Source organism: Balaenoptera acutorostrata, chromosome 5 (genome assembly GCF_949987535.1).
Source record: "Balaenoptera acutorostrata chromosome 5, mBalAcu1.1, whole genome shotgun sequence".
NCBI classification, from domain to species: domain Eukaryota; kingdom Metazoa; phylum Chordata; class Mammalia; order Artiodactyla; family Balaenopteridae; genus Balaenoptera; species Balaenoptera acutorostrata.
The window spans coordinates 52,018,195-52,039,786 of record NC_080068.1 but is presented as its reverse complement, the minus strand read 5'-3'; the positions used below and the strand labels follow the sequence as shown (position 1 = coordinate 52,039,786).

Below are 21,592 nucleotides of genomic sequence, written 5' to 3'. Positions count from 1 at the left end.
AGAACCAGGAAAGTGAGTAGGATTTGACCAGCTCCAGTAAAAGGCATCCATTTCCCCAAACTGTGACTCCGCCAGCACAGGGAGGAAAGTGGGAATAAGCAAAGGCAGAGTGAGTTTCCCAGCCTGGCTGGGGCGAGAAAATTTGTCCGGTGAACTAGTGGGAGCTGAGGTTGAAAAGACTGTTGGCTTTACATTTGCGTCTGGCCTTGTCCAAAAGGCAACGGGAAGTCACTGAAAGATTCTGTACAGCGGAGTGACAGGATTAAGGCAAAGTTCAGGGAAGTTAAACCAAAAGCAGCAGGCTGATGGATGGGGGAAACATCATTTAGGGGAAGAAATGATGATTATGAAGAAATAATTATGATTATTTCTTCATAATCACTAGATTTTGAAGCCATAAATGCCTGTACCACGTAGGAAGCGGAGGGGCTTCGAAAGAAGCTGTAGACACAAAAAGCAACTCTGGGCAGTGGTGGGTGTGAACACAAAGAAAGTCCTTGAGCCACTGACAAGTTTCAAGAATGTCCGTAAGTCACTCACACACACACACAGCTCTCCAAATGCACGTACTGGGAACTCCAGCCCTGGCTGGAAGACTGGCTGACTCAAGTTACGCCTGTCACCCAGAGCAACTAAAACCACCCACTATCCAGCAGGTGGTCCCACAGAGCAAACCGACCCGTCTGGTCCACGCTCCCCACCTCCCCCCGCAGGAGCCCGAGAGGGAGCTGCAAAAGTTTGGGGAGTAGTCCCCGGCTCACCCGAAGCGCATTGTTTCGTTCCTCAGCCACTCGCAGGTGTTCGGAGAGGGAGGATAACTTCCGGACAGTCCTCCGGCCACTCCTCCCCCGGGGGCGATTATGAAACTCCGGACACTCTAGTTAGTCCTCAGTCCCCAGGCCCCTCCCCGTACTTATAAAGGTCTCGGCGCGGGGCTGTGGAGCTCACTTGCCCTACAGACCGGGTGTCGGAGGGAAAAGCTGCCGACGCGTGGCCCCCGCAGCTCCAGCAGCGCCCGCAGCCGCCGCCGCCGCCGCAGCCCCGCCGGCCCCCGCCCACCGCCCAGGCCACGCCCGCGCCCCGCACACGCTGACGCGGGGAGGAGGATGGAGCCGCGCCGTGCCCGCCGGGTCCCCGCGCCGCTGCTCTGCTTGGGTGAGTCCCCCCGCCCCTTCCCGCCGCGGAAGACGAGACTAAGGCGGCCCCGGGGCAGCTGTCCTTTGACAAGTACCGCGCTTTCCACCAGACTCAAGTGTACTCCGTTTCGAACGACGTCTCTCGTTAAGCGAGCCCGTCTTTCCCTCCAGCGGGCGATGGAAGAGGGTGGGGTAGGGGAAGGGGCTGGTGTTAAAAATAAATACCTTGCACGGATAGATGAACTTGGTCTGTGTGTTCTGCATGAAGTAATATAGCTCCGTATCAGGCGAAATAAAAAGTTGAAAAGATTTCGGGTTTGTTGTTTGTTTCCTTTTGAAAATCTGACAGTTCTAGAAATCCAAAAGACGGGAAAACCGGGCTGGGGGCGGGGACAGGAGGCGGGAGTAGGGACAAGACCCGCGCCTAGGAAAGACCTTTTGGAAAGAAACGCTGTTCCGCCTGTCTTGCCTTCAGTTTTCTAAATCAAGCCGGGTTAAGCCTCCGGTGGCGTTGGCGTGCGGCGGTGCCAGCTTCGCTGAAGCTCCAGAGGATGAAAAGGCTGTTTGCGTAGCCGGAGCGGGAGGGACACGCGCAGGTCCGGGTGCTCCTGGAGGCCCTTGGACGCCAACACCTGCTGCTTCCGGTTTCCCCCGCGGGCTGGTCGGGCTCTGTTCGCTCGCTGCTACTTGCACCCTTGTATTCTGTAATGGCTGAGCGTACTTTAATGCTTGTCTTCTTATTTGAGATAATTTAGTTCTTGTGGACAGGGAAAAAAAAATCGTTCACTTTCCTGGTTTAAAAATATATATTGCGAATTCCTAAACTTCAAGAGGAATTTGGAGCTGTATATAACAATTTTAATAAGGAAATAAAGGTTGCCAATCTCGCTTTTTTTCTGGAGTTGCAATGAGGCGAATTCCCCTAACTCACTCTACCTGTGCCGGATGTGACAGTTCAATTATTATTTCGACAGGCCTTATCTTACGGGTTGGGAAACCTAATGAAATGCATACTACGCATAGGTGTAACTTACTTGTCCAACTTCAAGGACATAGGTGGAAACTGGATCTGTGGTTTCTACCAAAACTGTACTAAGAACGACGTGCTAGAAGGTTCTCAGTAAATAATGTGGCTTTGCTATCTTTGTTTTGAAGTCTCCGTGAAAAAGGTGACAGTCTTCCTAAAGTTAGAAATTAACCTAGAGATCAGAATAGCTTAGCACTTTTTTTTCCACTTGTAAGGTTGCTCTGAACAATGCGAGTGTCTGTTCTGGGCCACTCACTGAATATGCTAATTTGAGACAGGAAGAGCCTCTGAATAACCTGCTTACTACCTACCTAGCATATGTGTTGTGTGTTTTTGTTGTCATAAAAGTGCTTAACTCCTTTATTGCATTACTTAATTATAGTTCACCTATTTCATCAGCTGCCAAGCCCATTTCCAAATGAGCTAGGTCAGTTTCTGTTTTCCCAGTTTGTTAAGATATTTTCCTGCCACTAGGAAAGTTCCTGTTTGAAGTTCTGTATCATATCTCTGTACTCTATTCAGGTATGCAAGTTCAGTAGTCTTATTCCAAAGCACATGGAAAAAAGGCAAGGCCACCTGTTACTTCTGAAATTGCCATTTCCCCCCCAAACAAAAGATTACCTAGGAATACTTTTCCCATATGTCTAGCCTTCAAATGAAGGAAAGAGTTATTTTAGATTTCAGCAAACATTTTATTATCGCTTTTTTTGTGGAATTCACATGTATTTATATCTGTGGAAAAAATACAGACACTTTCATTTCCATCCTCTGTCTCCCACAGATGCAGATTTAAATTGCTACACACACCCCACAATCATTTGGTTACCTTTACATTTTATAAATATTTGATATTGATGTTCTTGCTTTATATATGGGGAAACTATTACCCGGTGTCCCATAGAAAAGCAAAGCTACACTGAAAAAGTTCGCACCCAGGTTTGCTGGCACTTTTAGCTTACTCAACGTTAAGTAAAAGGGTTGAGATACCTCAAACTAGATAATGCATTTCTAAATAATAAATAATTTTAGAGTTAAATGATCATTTCTAATCTTTGATTGTTGCAGGATGAACAGGAGAAATTTTTCTCTTGAGTTCTGCAATTAATGTTTAGGGGCTCTTGATCTAAAAGTCAGACATGTTCATTGATACCCAAACGGGCTTTTGACCGTGTTCCTGAATGACAGATCCAAGACAATTGATGCCCACTTCATTGCACAATGACAGAGAATTGAGCAGAATAAGCATTCTTTCTTGAAACCTGAGAAGCGCGGATCTCAATGAGGCAATGGCTCGCCTCAGATCTTTTCTTTTGACCCTGAGAGTTTACGAGCTGCCTGGTGCTGGCACAACCTGAGATGACACATCATAGGTAGAAACAGGATGACAGGCCTCTCCGGTCTGGGTTTTGGTCCAGGTATTCTAGCTGCCTTCCGCATCATCTTGCCACATGAACAACTTGGGCAATTGGGGTGTGTGGTTCAGCACTGAGGCCCAAATCCAGGAGCTGGGAAGGGAGCTAACAGTTACCAAATGCCTCCTGTGAGCCGACCATGTCGTGTGTTAGGTGTTCTCCACGTATCATCTCCTTTGCTCCTTAAAACACTATAGGAGGTAGGTATGATTAGACCAGTTTGACAAATGAAGAAACTGAGGCTCAGTGAAGTCAGGTACCTTACAAGGATTTAGAGATGGCAAATGTCAAGGTCATTCTGGAGCAATGTGTAAAGAGCCAGAGGTTCTCAGAGTTATCAGAAGCATAATAAAAGTAACAGGTTCTAATAGAGATGTTCCAGAGTAGTCTCGGGACTGCCCCAGGGCTTAGAATCTGTTATGGGGACTGGTATTTGTGCAAAAATGGTACTTTATGGTATCAATCACAATCAAGCACAGAAAAGATACAATTATTTCCTTAAGCTCTACTGAAATATGTTAAATTTTTACTTAACCTATATTCAGCATGTTTAATACCCAGGAAATGACTTTTATTATGAAGCCATCATTGACATCAGTTGACTGAGGCCTTTGTTTCTATTTTTATACTTTCCTAGATGTATAGTAAGTAAAGCAATCAAGGAGAAGGAAACCCACATCCTTTTTGTTCCCCAGATCATTCACAATATTGTGAATTGAATGTAGTATTGATAAGGGATCAAGTTGGAATCTACAGCACACTTTTATTAACAGTGAGGAAATAGACATACTTCTTCTTTGGTTAAAAAAAAGTGCAATATTCACATAATCACTTTGGAAAAATTGAATTTGAATGTCTTCTGTTCATTTTTTGCCCAAGAATCTCCCATTTCCTGGTTAATAATCACCCAGGAGATGCAAATGTCAAGTAAGAAATCCTTTCTAAAGAGACTGTAAATTAAGGTGTGGCTTCCTCATCTGTCAGTCTTCACTCTGAATATAGGCCTATGCAAATTGTCTAATTCATATGGCTGTAACTGCTGTTGAGAACATTCCTTCAGAAGACAATGGGAAGACTCCCTAGAGCTGTAATAGGAGAGGTCCTCAGGGAGGAGCAGCCTGACAGCCATTGCCTTGGTATGGCAATTCTGGAACCTTTGGAAAAATGAAGTAATGCGACAGACTCAGTGTCCTCTGGCAATGCAGTTTATGTAAGAGTGCATGTCTGGTTATAGGGCAAATAAAGGTTCAGTGACATTCTAGGTTAAAGTAATGATTTAATTAACTAGAACACTATTTATAACACACAAGACAACTTGATAATTGTCCAGAAAAAAATGTTAACCCTTAATTACTTAGGTCCAAAATCCTGAATTTTAAATTTGAGGTGTGAAAGTGAGTTAAATACAAATCCTCTTGAAAGTCCTCAGGATAAGGGGAAAAGCCTTTCTTCCTCATATATATGTATAAATATATATGTGTGTATATATATATATATATATATATATATATACACACATATATATGTATATGTTTATATATACACACACACGTATGTGTGTCACACTGTATATATTTTTTTAACGTTTTTATTGGAGTATAATTGCTTTACAATGATGTGTTAGTCAAACTGTATAGTTTTGAATCAAGAGACATAGTATATAGAATATAGGTTTCACACCCCAGTTCTTTTATTTCATACTTTTGGAAGGATTTATTCCTCTTTGAGCCTCAGTTTTGTCATCTGTAAAATGGAGATCATAATAACTATGTTGTCAGGTTATTATATATGGACATTATAGATATCATAATATTAAAATAATAAAAAACACTTTTGAAATTAGAGCTGTTATCAGTAGCAGCAAGTGCTTTTTTAGAAAAATGCCTCATTTGATCTTTATAATAACTCCCTTAGCCAGGAAAAGTGTTACTATTCCCAGTTTACAAATGAGAAAACAGACTTAAAAAGAAGTGAGTTACCCAGAGTGTAAGTCTCCATTTATGAATATGCTGTATCGTCTACTGTGGACGCTCCCAACTCACTCTTCACTTTCGGTGAAATTTCCCCTCATCCTTTAAGACTGAAGAGAAGTATCAAGCCTTCTCTGATAACCCCTTTCATCTTTCCCTCACCACTGGAAAATAAATGTGCAATCTGCCCCCCACCCCTTTGCATCCCTCTGAATCCTTCGGTGCTACCCTTTTCACGTCACACTGTAAGTGTGTATCTGGCCCTGTCTCTCCTAACTGGTGCTGTACTTATCTTTTATCATTCACATTGTAACAGACTTACGTTAATCACTCAGTAAATGTTGTTGGATGGGTGATTAGAATGGTACTTTATTTAGAGTTCTCAGCACTATGTTTTGACTCAACCAGCTGTTCTTTGAAACTGTGCTTGAGAAGCAAAATATTATGGCTGAGCAATAGTTTTTGAAAATTCAATTCTATTTAATAATAAAGTTGAATACCTTTTCTTCCCTGTTTTTCCCATTTCTATCTCTTAATGTAGTCTGTATTCACTGATGGTATGCCTAACAAAATTTAAGTATATCACAGTGTGTGTGTGCATGTGTGTGTGTGTGTGTGTGTGTGAGAGAGAGAGAGAGAGAGAGAGGGAGAGAGAGAGAGAGGTCGGGCAGTGATATGACTGAATGACGGATAGTCAGTAAGAAAAAGAAAAGTATTGTTTTAGAAATGAAAGGAACCTTAGCGTAATCTAATCTAAATTCCGTCTCTGCCTCCACTCCACCCCAAGCCTAGGTGATATTTTCAGAGATAAGGAAACCTAGCTTCAGAGGGATAAGCTTAGTATCTGAGCTAGAACTGGACTCCATACCTCACGGGTCTACTGCAGGGTTTTTCAGCCTTGGGTCTGTTTACATTACAGACTGGATAATTCCTTTCTGTGGACTGTCCTATGCATTGCAGGGTGTTTAGCAGCAATCCTGGTCTCTACCCACTAGATGTCAGTAGCACCCCACCCACCCCGAGTGGTGACAACCAAAAATGTCTCCAGACATTGCTCAGTGCCCCTGGTTGACAAAATTACTCCAGGGTGAGAAGCATTAGCTAATGTGTTTCCCATTGCTATAACGCATTGCCACTCATAATTCACAGTTTGAATAATCAGTGCTTGAGTTACCAAGACAAATAAAATTCATATTAATGGTAAGCTGGATGCAAATATAAAACCAATTCTAGTGTTAAAAAAATCAACTTAGCAATTTTTATTGCTGATTTTAACACTATTTTCCCTGAATAATGGTGAATCTTATTTACGATGCAGTCACTCATACTTTCTTCAATCATTGCATTGCTGACCACCCCATGCCTCCTTTTGTAAATCTGCTCTCTTGGCTCCCGCAAGACTGAACTTCTTTTTTCCCCAGATTCCTTGGCCATTTCTATCCACTCCTTATCACCTATTTCCCAAAGTTCTATTATTTTCCATTGCATACTATTTCCCGTGGAACATTTGAATGACCCCTATGCCTTTAAAGATGATATTTCCTCATACGATTTTCAAATAGACTCCGTAACTCCATTCTTACTTTTTTACTCAAGATGTGTTTTCCCAAGTGCCTCATAAATATAAATAGATGATATATGAACTAAAAACTCAAATTCCTTCTCTTATTATGTCCTCCTTCCTGTCTACTAGCTGCAGATGCCACCACAAACCTGCTGTCCTGCCTATGTTATCGACTCTTTTAATGACACCACCTTCCTTGGTATTTTCTGGCCAGAAACTTGGTGTCATCTATGAATTCTCTCTCTCGCCACCACCTAGAGTCTATCCTCATTAACTCTAGTTAGAACAGGAGCTATGTGCTTTGCATCAGTTTTCCTTTCAGCAGCTCGTTCAGTATCTTGCATATAGAAAAATCTCAGTAGATATTTATTGAACAAATATTCTTAGAGACATGTAGTTACTAAAAGTAAGTATAAGAGAGCTAAGCTGCTCTCCTTCTTTCCCATTTATCAAGTATAATTAAGCCATTCCCACCCTACCATCATACTACAGATGAACTTGTGCTTCTCACGAAAGTTGAAGTCTCCAGTGTTAACCAAAAGAATATATTTTCACAAAATAAAATTTCTTAGCACCTTCCATTATGCTAGGTGCATTACACAGATTCTCAGAATGAAGTGTAATTAACTTTAAGGCTTTTAAAATTATCTTTTATATACTCATTTTCTCCTCTTTTTTTTTTTGATGATTACTGATTAAAACTCTATCCTTTTGCAAATTCATTTTTGGCAATAGGCTTCTATAAAGAATGAATGATATCATAGACAATATGCTTCTAAAAAGTCATTAAGTTTTCAAAGCTGTAGTCCACAATATGACCATAATGAAAAAAGGCAAATGACAAACACTTATAATCCAAACTGTTGCTCCTTTAGAAGATTTTTTTGAGACAATAATGTAATAGTAATTTAAATTTCTGAATTGGATCAATAGGGATAGTGTGAGAAGCATGATGGAAGGGAGTGAAGACAGAAAAGGTTCTAAAAAGACCCTCCTGTGTAACATTATCTTAAAGAAAAAAAAAAGTTTCAATAAATCATTTGAAATAATACTATAGAGATGAATCTTTGGTTTTAGGGGGGGCAAGTTCCATATTTAGAGCTTTTAGTCACAAAATTCCAAAACACCCAGGTTAGTACAAATTGTATCCTTTATACAGTAGTTGATAAGATTTCTCCTGCATTATGAGAACATTAAGTATAGTATTGTATGGTCACTAAAATATATGAGCACTTTGAGGTATGATTTAGAAATTACTACCAGAATTGAAGAGTTTAGTTTAATGTCTCTGAACTGAAAAACATGGCGTATTAAATCTTTTCTTGACACTTGACAAGGAAGATCTTATGGCTATGTTTGAAACTCAAACTTAAAGACTTATTTGTAACCCATTATTATATCAACCTCTGGTTTCACCCTGTTATCCTGTTATCATCTCAAATAGTTGTTGGCTTTTACTTTAATGAAGCTTAGTGATAAGGTTAATGTTGAAAAACTGTCGGAAGAAAATGATTGCTGGTAGGAAGCAAGATTTATGATATATAGATATATATTATGATATATATGTATATACACACACATATATATACTACTCTCTGAAAACATAGGCTGTTACTAGAAAGTACTGACAATAGTTATTTTCAGCGTCTGATGTGATAGTTTACAGTTATTTTAACGAAGTGGAGCAAGACTTTATCTAATAGTGGATTTGAGACAAAAAGGCATCTGGAAGTGGTAAAGGCATATTCACTCCTTGAAAGTATACAAGACCTAACAAGCCTACTATGTTACAGACAAATCCTAAAATTCCAGACTGCCCTGGAAGAAGGTAGAAAACTAACAGTCCATAAAGAGGTAGGCGTGTGACCACAGCAAAAGTGTGAACAAAGCAGATTTTGCTGCCTGTTTTGGGGTTGGGCAAATACTATGATTCATTATGAATTTGCTGTTCCAGTCTAAATAGCCTAAAAGGTGAAATTGGGAAAATAAGGTGCATCCTTTTCATTCTGTAACCTATCTGATTTTATTTGGGGTCGTTTTTATTTGCTTGATTGTTATTCAGGAAAGCCACTTTATCTCTGAGAATTGCAGTTGATTATTGAGGAATAGGCTTGGTTAGCCAGTCACCAAATCTCAGCCTCCTTCGAGATGGCCCCTCAGTGTGGCCGTAAGGAAGCAAGGACAAAAGAAACCATATACAATAAAAAGGATGCTTTCTACATCTGGCATTCCTCCTGACTATCAGGCAAGCACTTCTTACTTAGTGCCCCGAGGCCCACGACATTTAGTGCTCCCCCCACTGGGGTGATGCTACTCAGCCCCTCCCACGCGCTGTCCCCAGTATCGTGTAAGGTGTAGGCTCGGCCCTGACTCACGGAGCAGAGGCGATATGTGTCCTGTGAGTCACCGGCGCCACTTCCTGCTGGCACATTTGAGGTTTCACGGAAACAAATCTCTGAAAGATGAAAGTAGAGAGATGAACAGGTGAGCTTCAGATTCCTGAAACCCATCTGGAAATTTGACAGAAATAATGGCCTCCAAAGGGAGTTTTGTTTTCATAACATTATTGAAACAGAAGTTCCAGTGGCCAGTTTTGAGTTTACAGATTATCATTTAGCACGGAATTCCTCTGTATCTTAGCTACCAATGTAGAGCTTGCTACCAGATCTGTTTTCTGACACACTGACCCTAACTAAAATCTTTAATATCACAGGGAATTATTTTCTTAGCAGGGACCCATGGTCAAGATTGAAAACTCAAATATAAGATTTGCATTTGAATTACAGAGAGATCATTATGTTCAAATAACACTAAAGTCATGAAAAACTGAAAGATTAAGGAAATATATGGATAGGACTTTAGCATCTATTCCTTCCCTGTATGACTTTAATGAGTAGTGATTTATAAGGGTGACAGGGTGCTGCATATCAAAATTCTCCATGGGTGGACTTTTTCAGTCTTTTGATCATTCCCACTTACTCCTCTACACCATTTTGCAAAGCCCTGGGCCAGAGGTGAGGTTGAGAAAAACTTGAGGACCACTGCTTTTAGGCAATAGAGCTGTGTGGATGGACACACGATTTAGAACCAATTTTGATAGTTTATTGGCTACATACATCTATGATGGAACTGTAGTGTAAACACTTTCATTTGAGAATAGCATTTAAAATTATTTACAATTCCATCTGTAAAATACCCGAATGTTGGATTAATGTACCAAGTCTCACAGAAACCATCCTGAGTGATGGACTATGTCCAAGAGAGTGTCATAGGTTAGGATAGCCCAGTTTTTGTGGAGGCAGGCCCTGCCCTGAATATTCTTTAATTCACAAAGGCAAATATTTCACTTGTGGCCTAACTGGAACAAAGTTTCCAACAGTGGAAAAACTAACAATACGAAAAATCTTTGAGGAAAAAAAAAAAAAAAAGACTAATAAACAACACCTCTAAGCAATTAGCTGGATTCTATAATAGTGGCAGGTTGCATTTGTAAGCAATTCGGAACAGAAAAGGCTAATATCTGATTTCTGCAAAGGATGAAGAAACGATCCTTTGCAAAGAGAGAAATGTGCATTTGCACAATGGCCCTTTTGCAGTGGGAGAATCGGTAATATCTCCTCTCATTAGTTGAAGAAGCATGGAGGCATAGGAGTGTCAGTGATATAAAAACACACATCTAGAACTCCACTTCGTGTTGAGCAGACTGTATAAATTAAAGGGGGTAATTCTTCAATAGTGAAAGTGTATGGCAAAATTATATTGAGAAGTAGAACAAAATTGGCTTGGATGAGAATCTAGCTAATTCACCCTAGAACGCTATGTGGACAAAGTTATTCTTTTCCATCTCTGTTCAACTGACAATGGAATCCAAACTTTAGCCATTTTTTTGTCATTTAAAAAAGAAGCTTTTTTTTCCCAATAAGAGCAATTGAAGCATCATTTATATTGTAGGAGAACTATGGAGTGGGGAGGAGATAGTTCTAAACTTTTCAAAAGATATTTTCAAATCACTGAAAGGTTATGAGGCCTGATGTCCAAAGATGGACTCCTAACTCTTATCTTCTATGGTCGCTAGATGATTGGTCTTGGACCAGACATGTAATTTAACACTGAGGTTGTCTGGGGCTAATAACTACTTCACGGGATTGTTATCAGTGTCAAGTTTGAAACATTAAGAAATTGCAAATTCTGATGCTTATGTGTAGTTCAGTTTTTAATTTTAGTTTTACCCAAATCATATGCAATTTGCTTAACATATACATACCTCCTCTGATTGTGAAAAAATAAAATAAAATTCTTTATTACACGGATTAATTATCCTTTAAAATACCAAAGTACAGAGAGATTTACAACATTGTTATAGACCAGTAGAGGCCACTACCCACATATACTACTGCTAAAACCAGAGGCTACATGTTGAGTGGCATGGAACATTCATGAGTCTCTGGTATGTTAGATGTTTCAGAAAAATATAATTTCATTTAATTCTCCCCAAAACTCTATAAACTAGGGAAAATGGAGATCCAGAGAATTTAATTAATTTGTCCAAAATTACATAGCTCAAGTTTTCTCCCAGATTGCCTTTCCACATACTTTGTTGCCTCCTTATGGGGTTAAATACTCTGCTTCAGTTACATTTATCTGAGTTTGTTCCCTGTGATGTCCATTATACTCTAGTATTATTGCCTGTTGCCAGATTCTGTAATGCAGCCCATTAACAACATTGTTATGTAATCTTGGGAAAGTTACTTAACTCACTTTTCTCATATGTCTAATGGGGAGAACAGTAGTATCTTCTTCAAAGAGTCACTGAGTGGATTAAATGAGATAGTATAGGTAAGGAGGGTAGAACCATGCCCACATACAGTACGTGGGCAAGAAATGTTAACTGCTACCTACTACTATCACCATCACCAGTAATGTTTCCTATATAACAGTTACTCATATAGCCTGGAAGAGTGAAGAGCAACTACCTGACTCCTAAGAAGAGTAAAACTCTCTTCAGTCAACATCCGTGCAATTAAAAGGATTCTCTTATTCTTTCTACGCAATTCAGAAAACTACTTGAATCATTCTGGTGCCTGTTTCCCAACATTTATCTTTTCAGTGGGGAAACACCATGAAACTCCTTGTTTAAACTCTTACTGGGCTGACAGAAACTGGATTCTTGGTCACAGTGTGGTTCATCGAGCATGTGTGTTCCTTTCCATATCAGATAAGATATATTCTGACTTTACTTAGATTACATTTTATTCATTAAAATGGATTTTAATGTGTAATGCAAAGAGTAACTTAGGTACTTAAATCAACAACTGATATATCTTAGGTTGAGAGTCCTGTTTAGTTGTGACCATAAATAGAAGCTGAGTTTTATTTGAAGCCTTCTTTGTGATTGTTTCTACCTTGGAGCATTGCTCTGAGCACATCATGAAGTAAAACGGTGGAAATTTTCCAATTTTCCAATTGCTAAGCTTCTTAAGAAATCAGTCTTTAAAATCAGGTCTTTGAAAAGGTTACCGTGAAATGTTTAGAGTAGGTCAAATCTGTAACTCTGAATGTAATGCCAGGGCTTTTACCCTTGGACAGAAGAGCTGGGGGTTCATTTATTTTCAATGATATGCCTGTTTCCATGAATTATTTTTTTATGGTTTCAATGGCTCAAAGACTTGAAATAATTAAAAGAACTTTATAAATACTGTAATTATGTGGAAATCTGGTTAGGGTTTCTTTCCCTGAAGCATTAGTTATATATTTGATTTTTCTCCATAAATAGGTTTCCATCTTCTACAAGCAGTTCTCAGTACAACTGTGATTCCTTCATGTATCCCAGGAGAGTCCGAAGATAACTGCACAGCTTTAGGTAAGCCCAGCTTTGTCAATGTTGCATCAAAGAATTACACATTCTTAACAGAAATGTAACTCAAAGACTATAAATATGTGATAGTGGAAAAAAAAGGGGGGGAAATAGCTGCTGTATTAACAAAAGAACCCAGTGAACTAGCGATCTGGAAAAATTATATAAAGGAATAACTGGAGGCAGAGGGACTGAGCACCTAGTTATATATATAAAGATTTGATCTTAAAGAGACAGGGAACAAAGAAAATCAGATTCCCTTTGGTCATTTCAGAACGTTGCTGAGAAACCATTGTGAGGAGCTGGATCCCAGGCAAAACAGGAAAATTTAAACTTTGTACACAGTAGACAGTCAATATATTTTGTTGTTATTTTTTGTAAAAGGAGAAAATGATGTCTTTTATTTTGAGTTACAGCATTCATTCAGAAAAATCTACAGAGTCCTTAATACATGCTAAACACCGTGCATGGTCTTCTCTTTGGGGCCCAGAGGACTCTGAATGTGGTTTAAGAGAGATCCGCTTTAGAGCTGATTCACTTCGCTGTACAGCAGAAACGAACACAACACTGTAAAGCAACTACTCCAGTAAAAAAAAAAAAAAAAAAAAAAAAATTAAAGAAATAAAATTTAAAAAATAAAATAAAAGTAATAGCACCCAGGCACCAAAAAAAAAAAAAAAAAGAGAGAGAGAGAGAGAGGTCTGCTTTATATTCACTCTGAGTTATTGAGTCCAGAGTTTTCCTGAGGAACCAGAGTATTTCCTGCAACAACTTCATCTCCATTCTTGTCCTTCCTCTTTGTGCTCTCTAGAGGTTTGGTGTGCTTCACTCCCTATTTTTGGCTATTTGAACAAGAGTATTACAATCAAGATGATTTGTTTGGTTATTTCATAAAGATCCTTCACATTTTAGTAATTAAAACGTTCTAAAGTGAATTTTATGTGTAGGTTGCAACACTATTCTAAAGAGGCTACTATTTTCATTGTTGTATTTGTGTAACCGAGACATTTATAACTCAAGGTTGGTCTAGTTCATGTCCAGGTCTCATCGTTAGAGACTGTGATTGATTTCCCAAACCCGAAAGTTTGGGAATGCACACCAAAACAAGCCTTGCTGGCTTAAAACCCACTATAGATTTAAGCTCTCTTAAATTAATTAATGGATTCAGTTTGCAATTGCTTTGGGAATAATGAATGTCAGAATTATTTTGAGATTTGAAAAAATTATACACACTTTGGATAAATGAATAACTGTGAAGGAAAATGATTTGTGTGTGTGTGTCTTCAGCTTACCCTTTCTATCCTTAAACATTGTCGTTTGGGAATTTTACCCCCAGGTTTTATTTTGTTTTGTTTAGCCTGTTGGCCATTTTCCTTTGGGGGTCCAGAGTTTGTTTATTGGTCTAGGGAACGTGACAACTAGAGTGACTTTTTGTCCTGAAAATACCTGACCTGCTTTGTTCCAGTAGCTCAGTGGTTACTATTATGAAAGGGTGATTAATTCTTCAAAGAAAACAACAGACTATATTCCACTTTCTATTTCTTTCACAGTTCAGACAGAAGATAATCCACGTGTGGCTCAAGTGTCAATATCGCAGTGTAGCTCTGACATGAGCGGCTACTGTTTTCATGGACAGTGCATCTACCTGGTAGACATGAGTGAAAATCACTGCAGGTAATATGCCAAATACAAGCAAACAAAAACAGTTTTTTAAAAACCCACATTCTCTCTCTTTTTTATTTTTGTAATAATTACTCTATTGTTTCCATGGGCTGCCATTTATATGTACTATTAGCATGCAGTTTATATGTACGATTAGAAACTTTATTGAGTTTTTTTTAAGTTAGGGAACAAATGGTAGAACGAACAGCAGTTATCAAATTGTACGGATGCTTCAGGGCTGCAGAATGGGGAGGGCTTCACATGCCTTCCTCTCATACTTACTGCAATAGCAGCTTAGCCTTTAATCTTTTCACTGGACTTATATGTCAGCCATTGTTATAAGAATCGATTCCACTGACTTAGACAAAAAGCACTTCAAACTTACAAACCACCATTGTCAGCCAGCCTGGCGGCCGAACCAGACTATCATTCTAATACAGCAGTTGAGCTTGAGAGCAGTGTGGGCCTCTTTTATCCAAGTTGGGCCAGCTTTAAGGTCAGTCTCTAAATTCATCTTTACAACTTTTGGCAAACCTTGTCAATATCTTGCATTTCATTGTAAGATTAGCTCTTACAAAACTAATTCAGAACCATGATTTCTTTCTTAAATAACTGATCCTTCTCTTGCATTGTCCTTTAGGTGTGAAGTGGGTTACACTGGTGTCCGATGTGAGCACTTCATTTTAACTGTCCAAAAGCCTCTGAGCAAAGAATATGTGGCTTTGACTGTGATTCTTGTTATCTTGTTGCTCATCATAGTTGCTGGCTCTGTATACTATTTCTGCAGATGGTAAGCCAGTGTTTTTGTTTTTGTTTTTTAACACTCTGCTTTTGTAAATTACCTTTATACAATCTACACTTACAAACTGGGTAAAAATATGGCAAAGTATTATTTAGTGGGATAAGATAGACTCTGCACTAATGATATTTATAAAGAAGTTTAAGCAGCAGAACATCTGCACTAGTAGAAATGAGTGTCCAGATAATTATAAGAGCTGACTTTTAAAAATTGGTTCATGTCAGTCCCCCAAAATTCCATCTTCAACACTCCATCTTCATGTACAGTGCTGTACTGATATATGCTGATAACTGAGAAAATATAGAGTGGGCACTGAGCTACTGACAGTATATCATATTGGCCATTTTTTAGGCTTAGGACCAGGGTATAGGAATAGAATGAGTTAGTTAATAATAGCTGCCTTTAAAATGCCTCCATGAAATCCTTCTTATTTTGGAAGTGCTGCTGATTTTTCAGTGTAGATTTGAGTGAATTTTATTTTATTTTTGCTGACAGTAATGCACTCCTACTTTTGAAGCTCCAAAAGTGTTACTTTTATAAGATTAAATTTATTTGGTCCATGCTTGAGTCTAAGTATTCACCAAATTATAATGCCTTTTTAATTGGTTATGATCACATAACTGAATATTATTAAAACTGAAATGCACCTGAAAGGTCTTTGACTACAATCCTATCTTTTATAAAGATGGGAAAGTAAGATCCAGAGAAGTAAATTGACATGTCCTGGCTCATCTAGTTGACAAATAGCTAAATCAAGGCTAAACAAAGGTTTTCGAATCATATTCTTCTACTAAGCAAAAACATTATGCAGTTTCCTTAAGGCTACATGCTTCATCTTCAAAATGGGTAGAAAATGAACTCAAAATTTTAGGAAGATAGCTTTAATGAATGAGTGAATGAAGATTCTGAATCACGATAGATTTATGAATCCTAGCTGGGAGAACTTGACCAGGTTATGTAACCCATTTGTACTTCATTTTCTTCATCTGTAAAATGAGGATGATAGTGGTAAGTGTGAGGATAAAATAAATAATGGATATATAACATTTAGAACATTGTCAGTCACTTAATAAGTGCCTGATTTATTTTCATTATTATTGGTGATATCATTATATCAATGTGATGGGTAGAATGTAAGAAAGAAAGAAAGAAAGAGAGAAAGAAAGAAAGAAAGATAGGGAGGGAGGAAGGAAGGAAGAAAGAAAGAAAGAGAGAGAGAAAGAGAGAAAGAAAGAAAGAAAAGAAAGAAAGAAAGAAAGAAAGAAAGAAAGAAAAGAAAGAAAGAAGGAAGGAAGGAAGGAAGAAAGAAAGAATGAAAGAAAGAAAGAAAGAAAGAAAGAAAGAAAGAAAGAAAGAAGGAAAAGAAAGAAAGGAAGAAGAAAGAAAGAAAGAAAGGAAAGACAGAGGAAAAACAAAAGGATAAAACAGACCAGGATTAAACGTGGTCACATGCTCTCCTGGAATTTTACAATTTTCATGATCATGTGAAAGCCTTTGAGAAGTCCTTTCACAGCATTTCACCATTTCCTCCCAAAATTATTTCTTCAGAGCAACTACCCCTTCCTCCCTCATTCTTCTCTAGCATCCAGCCTAAACCTATTCACCTGTGTCATTTTGGAAACACTATGCTAATATACCTTTAGCGTCCATATATTTGTTTCTTTTGTTAACATACTTTGATCCTCATACTGTTAACTTCAGTGTTAACGGTTTAATTTCTGAATATTTCTAGGTACAGAAATCGAAAAAGTAAAGAACCAAAGAAGGAATATGAAAGAGTGGCCTCAGGGGATCCGGCATTGCCACAAGTCTGAATGGTGCTATGAAGCTTATAGGCAGGGATGCACTGCATACCTGGTTATGGTAATATTCCCATTTTATTAATAATATTTATGTGGGGTCATGTGTTAAGTCAACAATGATGTATTTTAATAGACTAAGAAGAGTTTTTATTTTTGTTTTATTTTTGACAGACTGTTTGCTAATGTATAATGTACACAAAATATTTACTATGGAAAGAAAACGGATATTTTTGTAAGAAATCATTTCCTGGGCTAAATGCTCTATTGAAAGCTTTTTTGCCTTCTGTACAATGCATAGGAGTGAGCAATGCCCAGTTCATTGTTCAGGAAGTGTCAGCAAGTGACAGGTTTCTGTAAGCCTAAATATATGGTCGAATCAATTGAATAAGTATACATTTCTACTCCTCAAATCAATGATAGTTGGTTTGACTATATCATAGTCTGATGTTTGAGTTAGCACCACTGTGCCTGTGCCATGTGTCAAAACAGTAATGCTGTGGGAATTGGGGAGAAGCAAATATAGATCACGCGCTAAACACTACATATTTGAAACAAACTAAACCCTGGAGGGCTCTGCTCCCTCCACACACATCCTTAGCTATAACTCACTCTTTCTTTGCCTGGAGAGAAGGTGCACGATTCCCTATTCCCAACCACAACTCCTACAGATACTAGTCATCCATCTAACAGATTCTTCTTAAGAAAATGAATTGAGAACTTAATTTTATACCATCTTTTATGTAAATAGTAGATAATTTATAGCTTCACAATGTTCTCTGTTTTAGTATGACATTTATGCTAGGTAACTGCTCATGAGGCAATTACAGAAATCCACACGTGAAGTCAAAATCTATGCTTCTTTTCAAGAGTATTTATTTCTGTAGGGACTTGGCTGAAGATTTCTAAGATTAAATCATAGTCCAAAATTTGATGGACTAATTACTATTTTAAAGTGTGACATAAGACAATAATTCTATACACGGTCTAAAGAGATCTAAAAGGATATTTCTGTTTCCCACTAATACAGCTGAAGTCAAATGTGCTGTGTAAAAATACATTTTAAATCCTACACATACTTATTGACATCTACTGTATGTAAAGGAGGTCTGCATATTTGAGTGACCTTGATTGCTTCAAAGAAAATTTATTGACTAACCAAGAAATCAGCTGCAATCCATTTATTTTGTTACAAAATGGAGTCATATTGGTTTATCTTAAGCATCTCAATTCATATTACATAACTAATTGTAAATAATAGTTTGGGGTGTTTTTTAATCTTTATTTAAAACCTAACCCCTGTAAAAGTTAAATTTTTATTTATAAATGCATATTAAATAATAAAAAAGGTATGACACAGATTGCTTTTATGGGAGGAAATTAGTAAAAAAATAATTGTTTTAATGAGGTTGATGCTGAACAAACATAAAAAAATGATTGCTAGCAACTCATGTTTCCTACAAACAATGGAAACATTTTGGCTCACATTTAGTCTATCTTCCTTATTTTACAGATTTCTCGCTGTATATATTTCTAGAAAGGGCTATCTATACCCACCGTATTGAGAATAAATGCAAACCCAATGCATAAATTCATAGTTTGTGGCTTCCCACCAAGGCCACAAAGTAAAGTTCTAAGATTGGTACTAAAGATATAACCTCATAATTAAGATTTGTGTAATATATTAAATATTAAAAATACAATCAAATGCTACTATTCTTTTGGACATTCTTTTGCTCTTATCTCTCTGCCAGAGTCAATGCAAGGGGAGAAATGGTGCACTGGTAGGACAGATTTTTATTTTTGAGTCCTTGAGACGAGAATTAGCTAAATTCAACTGCCGTGAGGTATCAAATCAATTTTTATGTAGCAAATACATGATACTAGCTTCTAATTTCTGTTGAATTCAGTAATGCAGTTTAAAAAACTTATGTCTGATCCATTTTGCCAGTTTTGCAGCAATAGTCTGTCAGTAGACTTTTGGAAAAAAATGTGTTTAATTTGCTGCCCAATACTTCTGATTTTTTTCTACTCTTATTTGTATGGGAAAAAGGGGGAGTAACAACTGGTATATGCAGTGCTGCTGGAGTACATTTTACTGTTTTGACTGAAGAATAATTTTATCTAAAACATATCTGTTATTCAAACTGGATGAGGTTAAATGTAAGATAGTGAATTTCTCTCCTCTTTTTTTGCACTCTGTAATTGCACTTTTTAAGTTTGAAGAGCCATTTTGGTATACAGTTTATATTAAAGATGCCATGGAACATAAAGTTGTATCGCATGCAGTTTAAAGTAACTTATTTGACAATGAATTTTATCAGAGTACTGAATTGTATCAATTTGTTTGTGTTCAATATCAGCTTTGATAATAGTGTACCTTAAGATATTGAAGGAGAATATAGATACTTTACAAGATATTATTAATTTTTATTTATTTTTGTTGGAAACTGGAAAAAAAACAAAATTGAAAAATAAAAATGAAACACCTTGCATTAAAAATGTCACTGATAAGTTTAGTCTCTTTCTTTCTTTCTTTTTTTTTTTTTTCCATACTACATTAAAAGGCTTAAAAGCAGTGACAGGACTATAATGTGGTTAGACATAAAGACATATGGTTTTAGTTTGGGAAAGCATTATATAAATTTATCATATTCTATGGCCTACCATAGTGAAGAATCTCTTTGAAATATAAGGAATCACATCAATTATAAAATTCTGGGGGTTAGTATTTTTTTAAAAGAATATTTTTAAAGAGTATTTTAAAAAATATTTCTAAAAAGAACAAATATCCTATTGAGAAATAACTTTTGGAAGGACACATCAGCCAGAAGCATGTCCCATGGTTCCCTCAGCATCTGCCAACCAAGAGGCTTGGCTTTCCCAAGCCTTCAGAGCAGGAAACATCATTCCTCTGAACCTCCATCACAGTAATGGTTTCCGAAGTACATGCTTCAAAACCTATAGAGTACTTTGCCCATTTATTAGCTCCTTGGACCACTTCATTAGCCTGTGGATAGGGCAGGTAGGCATAGCTATGACCATTTTCCAAGGAGGTAAACCAATTTGTCCAGGGTCACAGTGGTAGTAAAAGATGAAGTTGGCATGAGAAACAAGGTCTTCTGATCCCCAATTCTACCACAGCCCTGGCCATGTCAAGGCAGCAGAACAAACCATCATGTGGAGTTAGTCTGAGATTTAGTTTGGAATTTTGTGGGGGAGAAACAGAAATTCCTGTAAAATGAAATTCCTGGGATCTCACAGAGCCATCCGACTGACTCTATTTGAAGTCTGAGAACCCAGAGGGTTAATTAAGGAAAAGAACTCCTTGAAACACTTCTCACTCGGCTTACAGGATGTCACACTCATCTGGTTTTCCACCTGTTTTCAGTCTCATGCTGGATCTTCCTTAATATGTTCCATCCCCCACCACTGATTTGTAAATGCTGGAGTGCCCCCAGATCTCAATTTCAGAACTTTTTCTCTGTGTATCCACTCCCTTCTTTATTTCATACAGTCTTCTGCCTTTAATAGCCGTCTATATACTGATTATTCCTAGGCTAGATACTTTCCCTGATTTCCAAACTTCATTATCCAATGACCTATCAAACTACCCATCCACTTGGATATACACTGGACATTAAAACATAACATGTTCAATAACTGACAGTCCCCTAAAAAGTCTTTCCTTCCACAGTGTTTCCATTCAACTAAATTCAACTCCATCCTTCTTGTATCTCAGACCAAAAATCTGGTATCGTCGTCTGGAAGGTGCAGAATGGCTCACTTTCAAGTGATTTCAGAGAGGATTACCCTAAACTTTTTACAACAGTGACAGAATTGGCCATTTTGAAGGCATTATGCAGAAGGAAAACAAATTCCAGAAAACCAGACTTCGAATATCACAATTTTTTAAAAAGAAGAAACTGTAGGCATTGAATTTGGTCAATTCTAGAACATATTTCTCCCCAAATGGTCACAAGACGTTATAAAACATAAGTGCTGTTCATTAGGATCCAAACATGGATTCATTAAGGAGGAAACATAAAATATGGATCTTTTAAAAAAATCCTGTCTGATAACCAGCTAATGGTAACTACCCATCATATAAACCAAACACAGGTACGACATTCAGTTTATTTGAATTCAGAGAAATATTTGGGAAAAGTCTTCCAAAAATTTTGTATGAGCCTGCAGTACCATGTGCCTATTAAGAAATAGGCACAGCCGAAGCTAATATAATGCAGGTATTGTTAATGGATCCAACACATGCGAAATGGAGGCCATGTGACAGGATGATACAAAGCTTTGGGTAAGGGCGTGGTTATACTCATTGGAAATATAGAAAATATACCTTAAAATATCAGTG

The 21,592-nt window shown here is 37.8% G+C and overlaps 1 protein-coding gene across 1 annotated transcript; it reads left to right on the top strand.

The window, feature by feature from the left end:
• Positions 1–400: 400 nt before the first annotated feature.
• EREG (epiregulin) lies at positions 401–19,730 on the top strand. Its single transcript, XM_007179824.2, has 6 exons — positions 401–527; positions 922–1,155; positions 12,883–12,969; positions 14,514–14,637; positions 15,266–15,415; positions 17,157–19,730. The coding sequence occupies exons 1-6, from the start codon at positions 401–403 to the stop codon at positions 17,236–17,238; spliced, it is 804 nt and encodes a 267-aa protein (XP_007179886.2). The 3' UTR covers positions 17,239–19,730.
• The last annotated feature ends 1,862 nt before the right edge of the window (positions 19,731–21,592 follow it).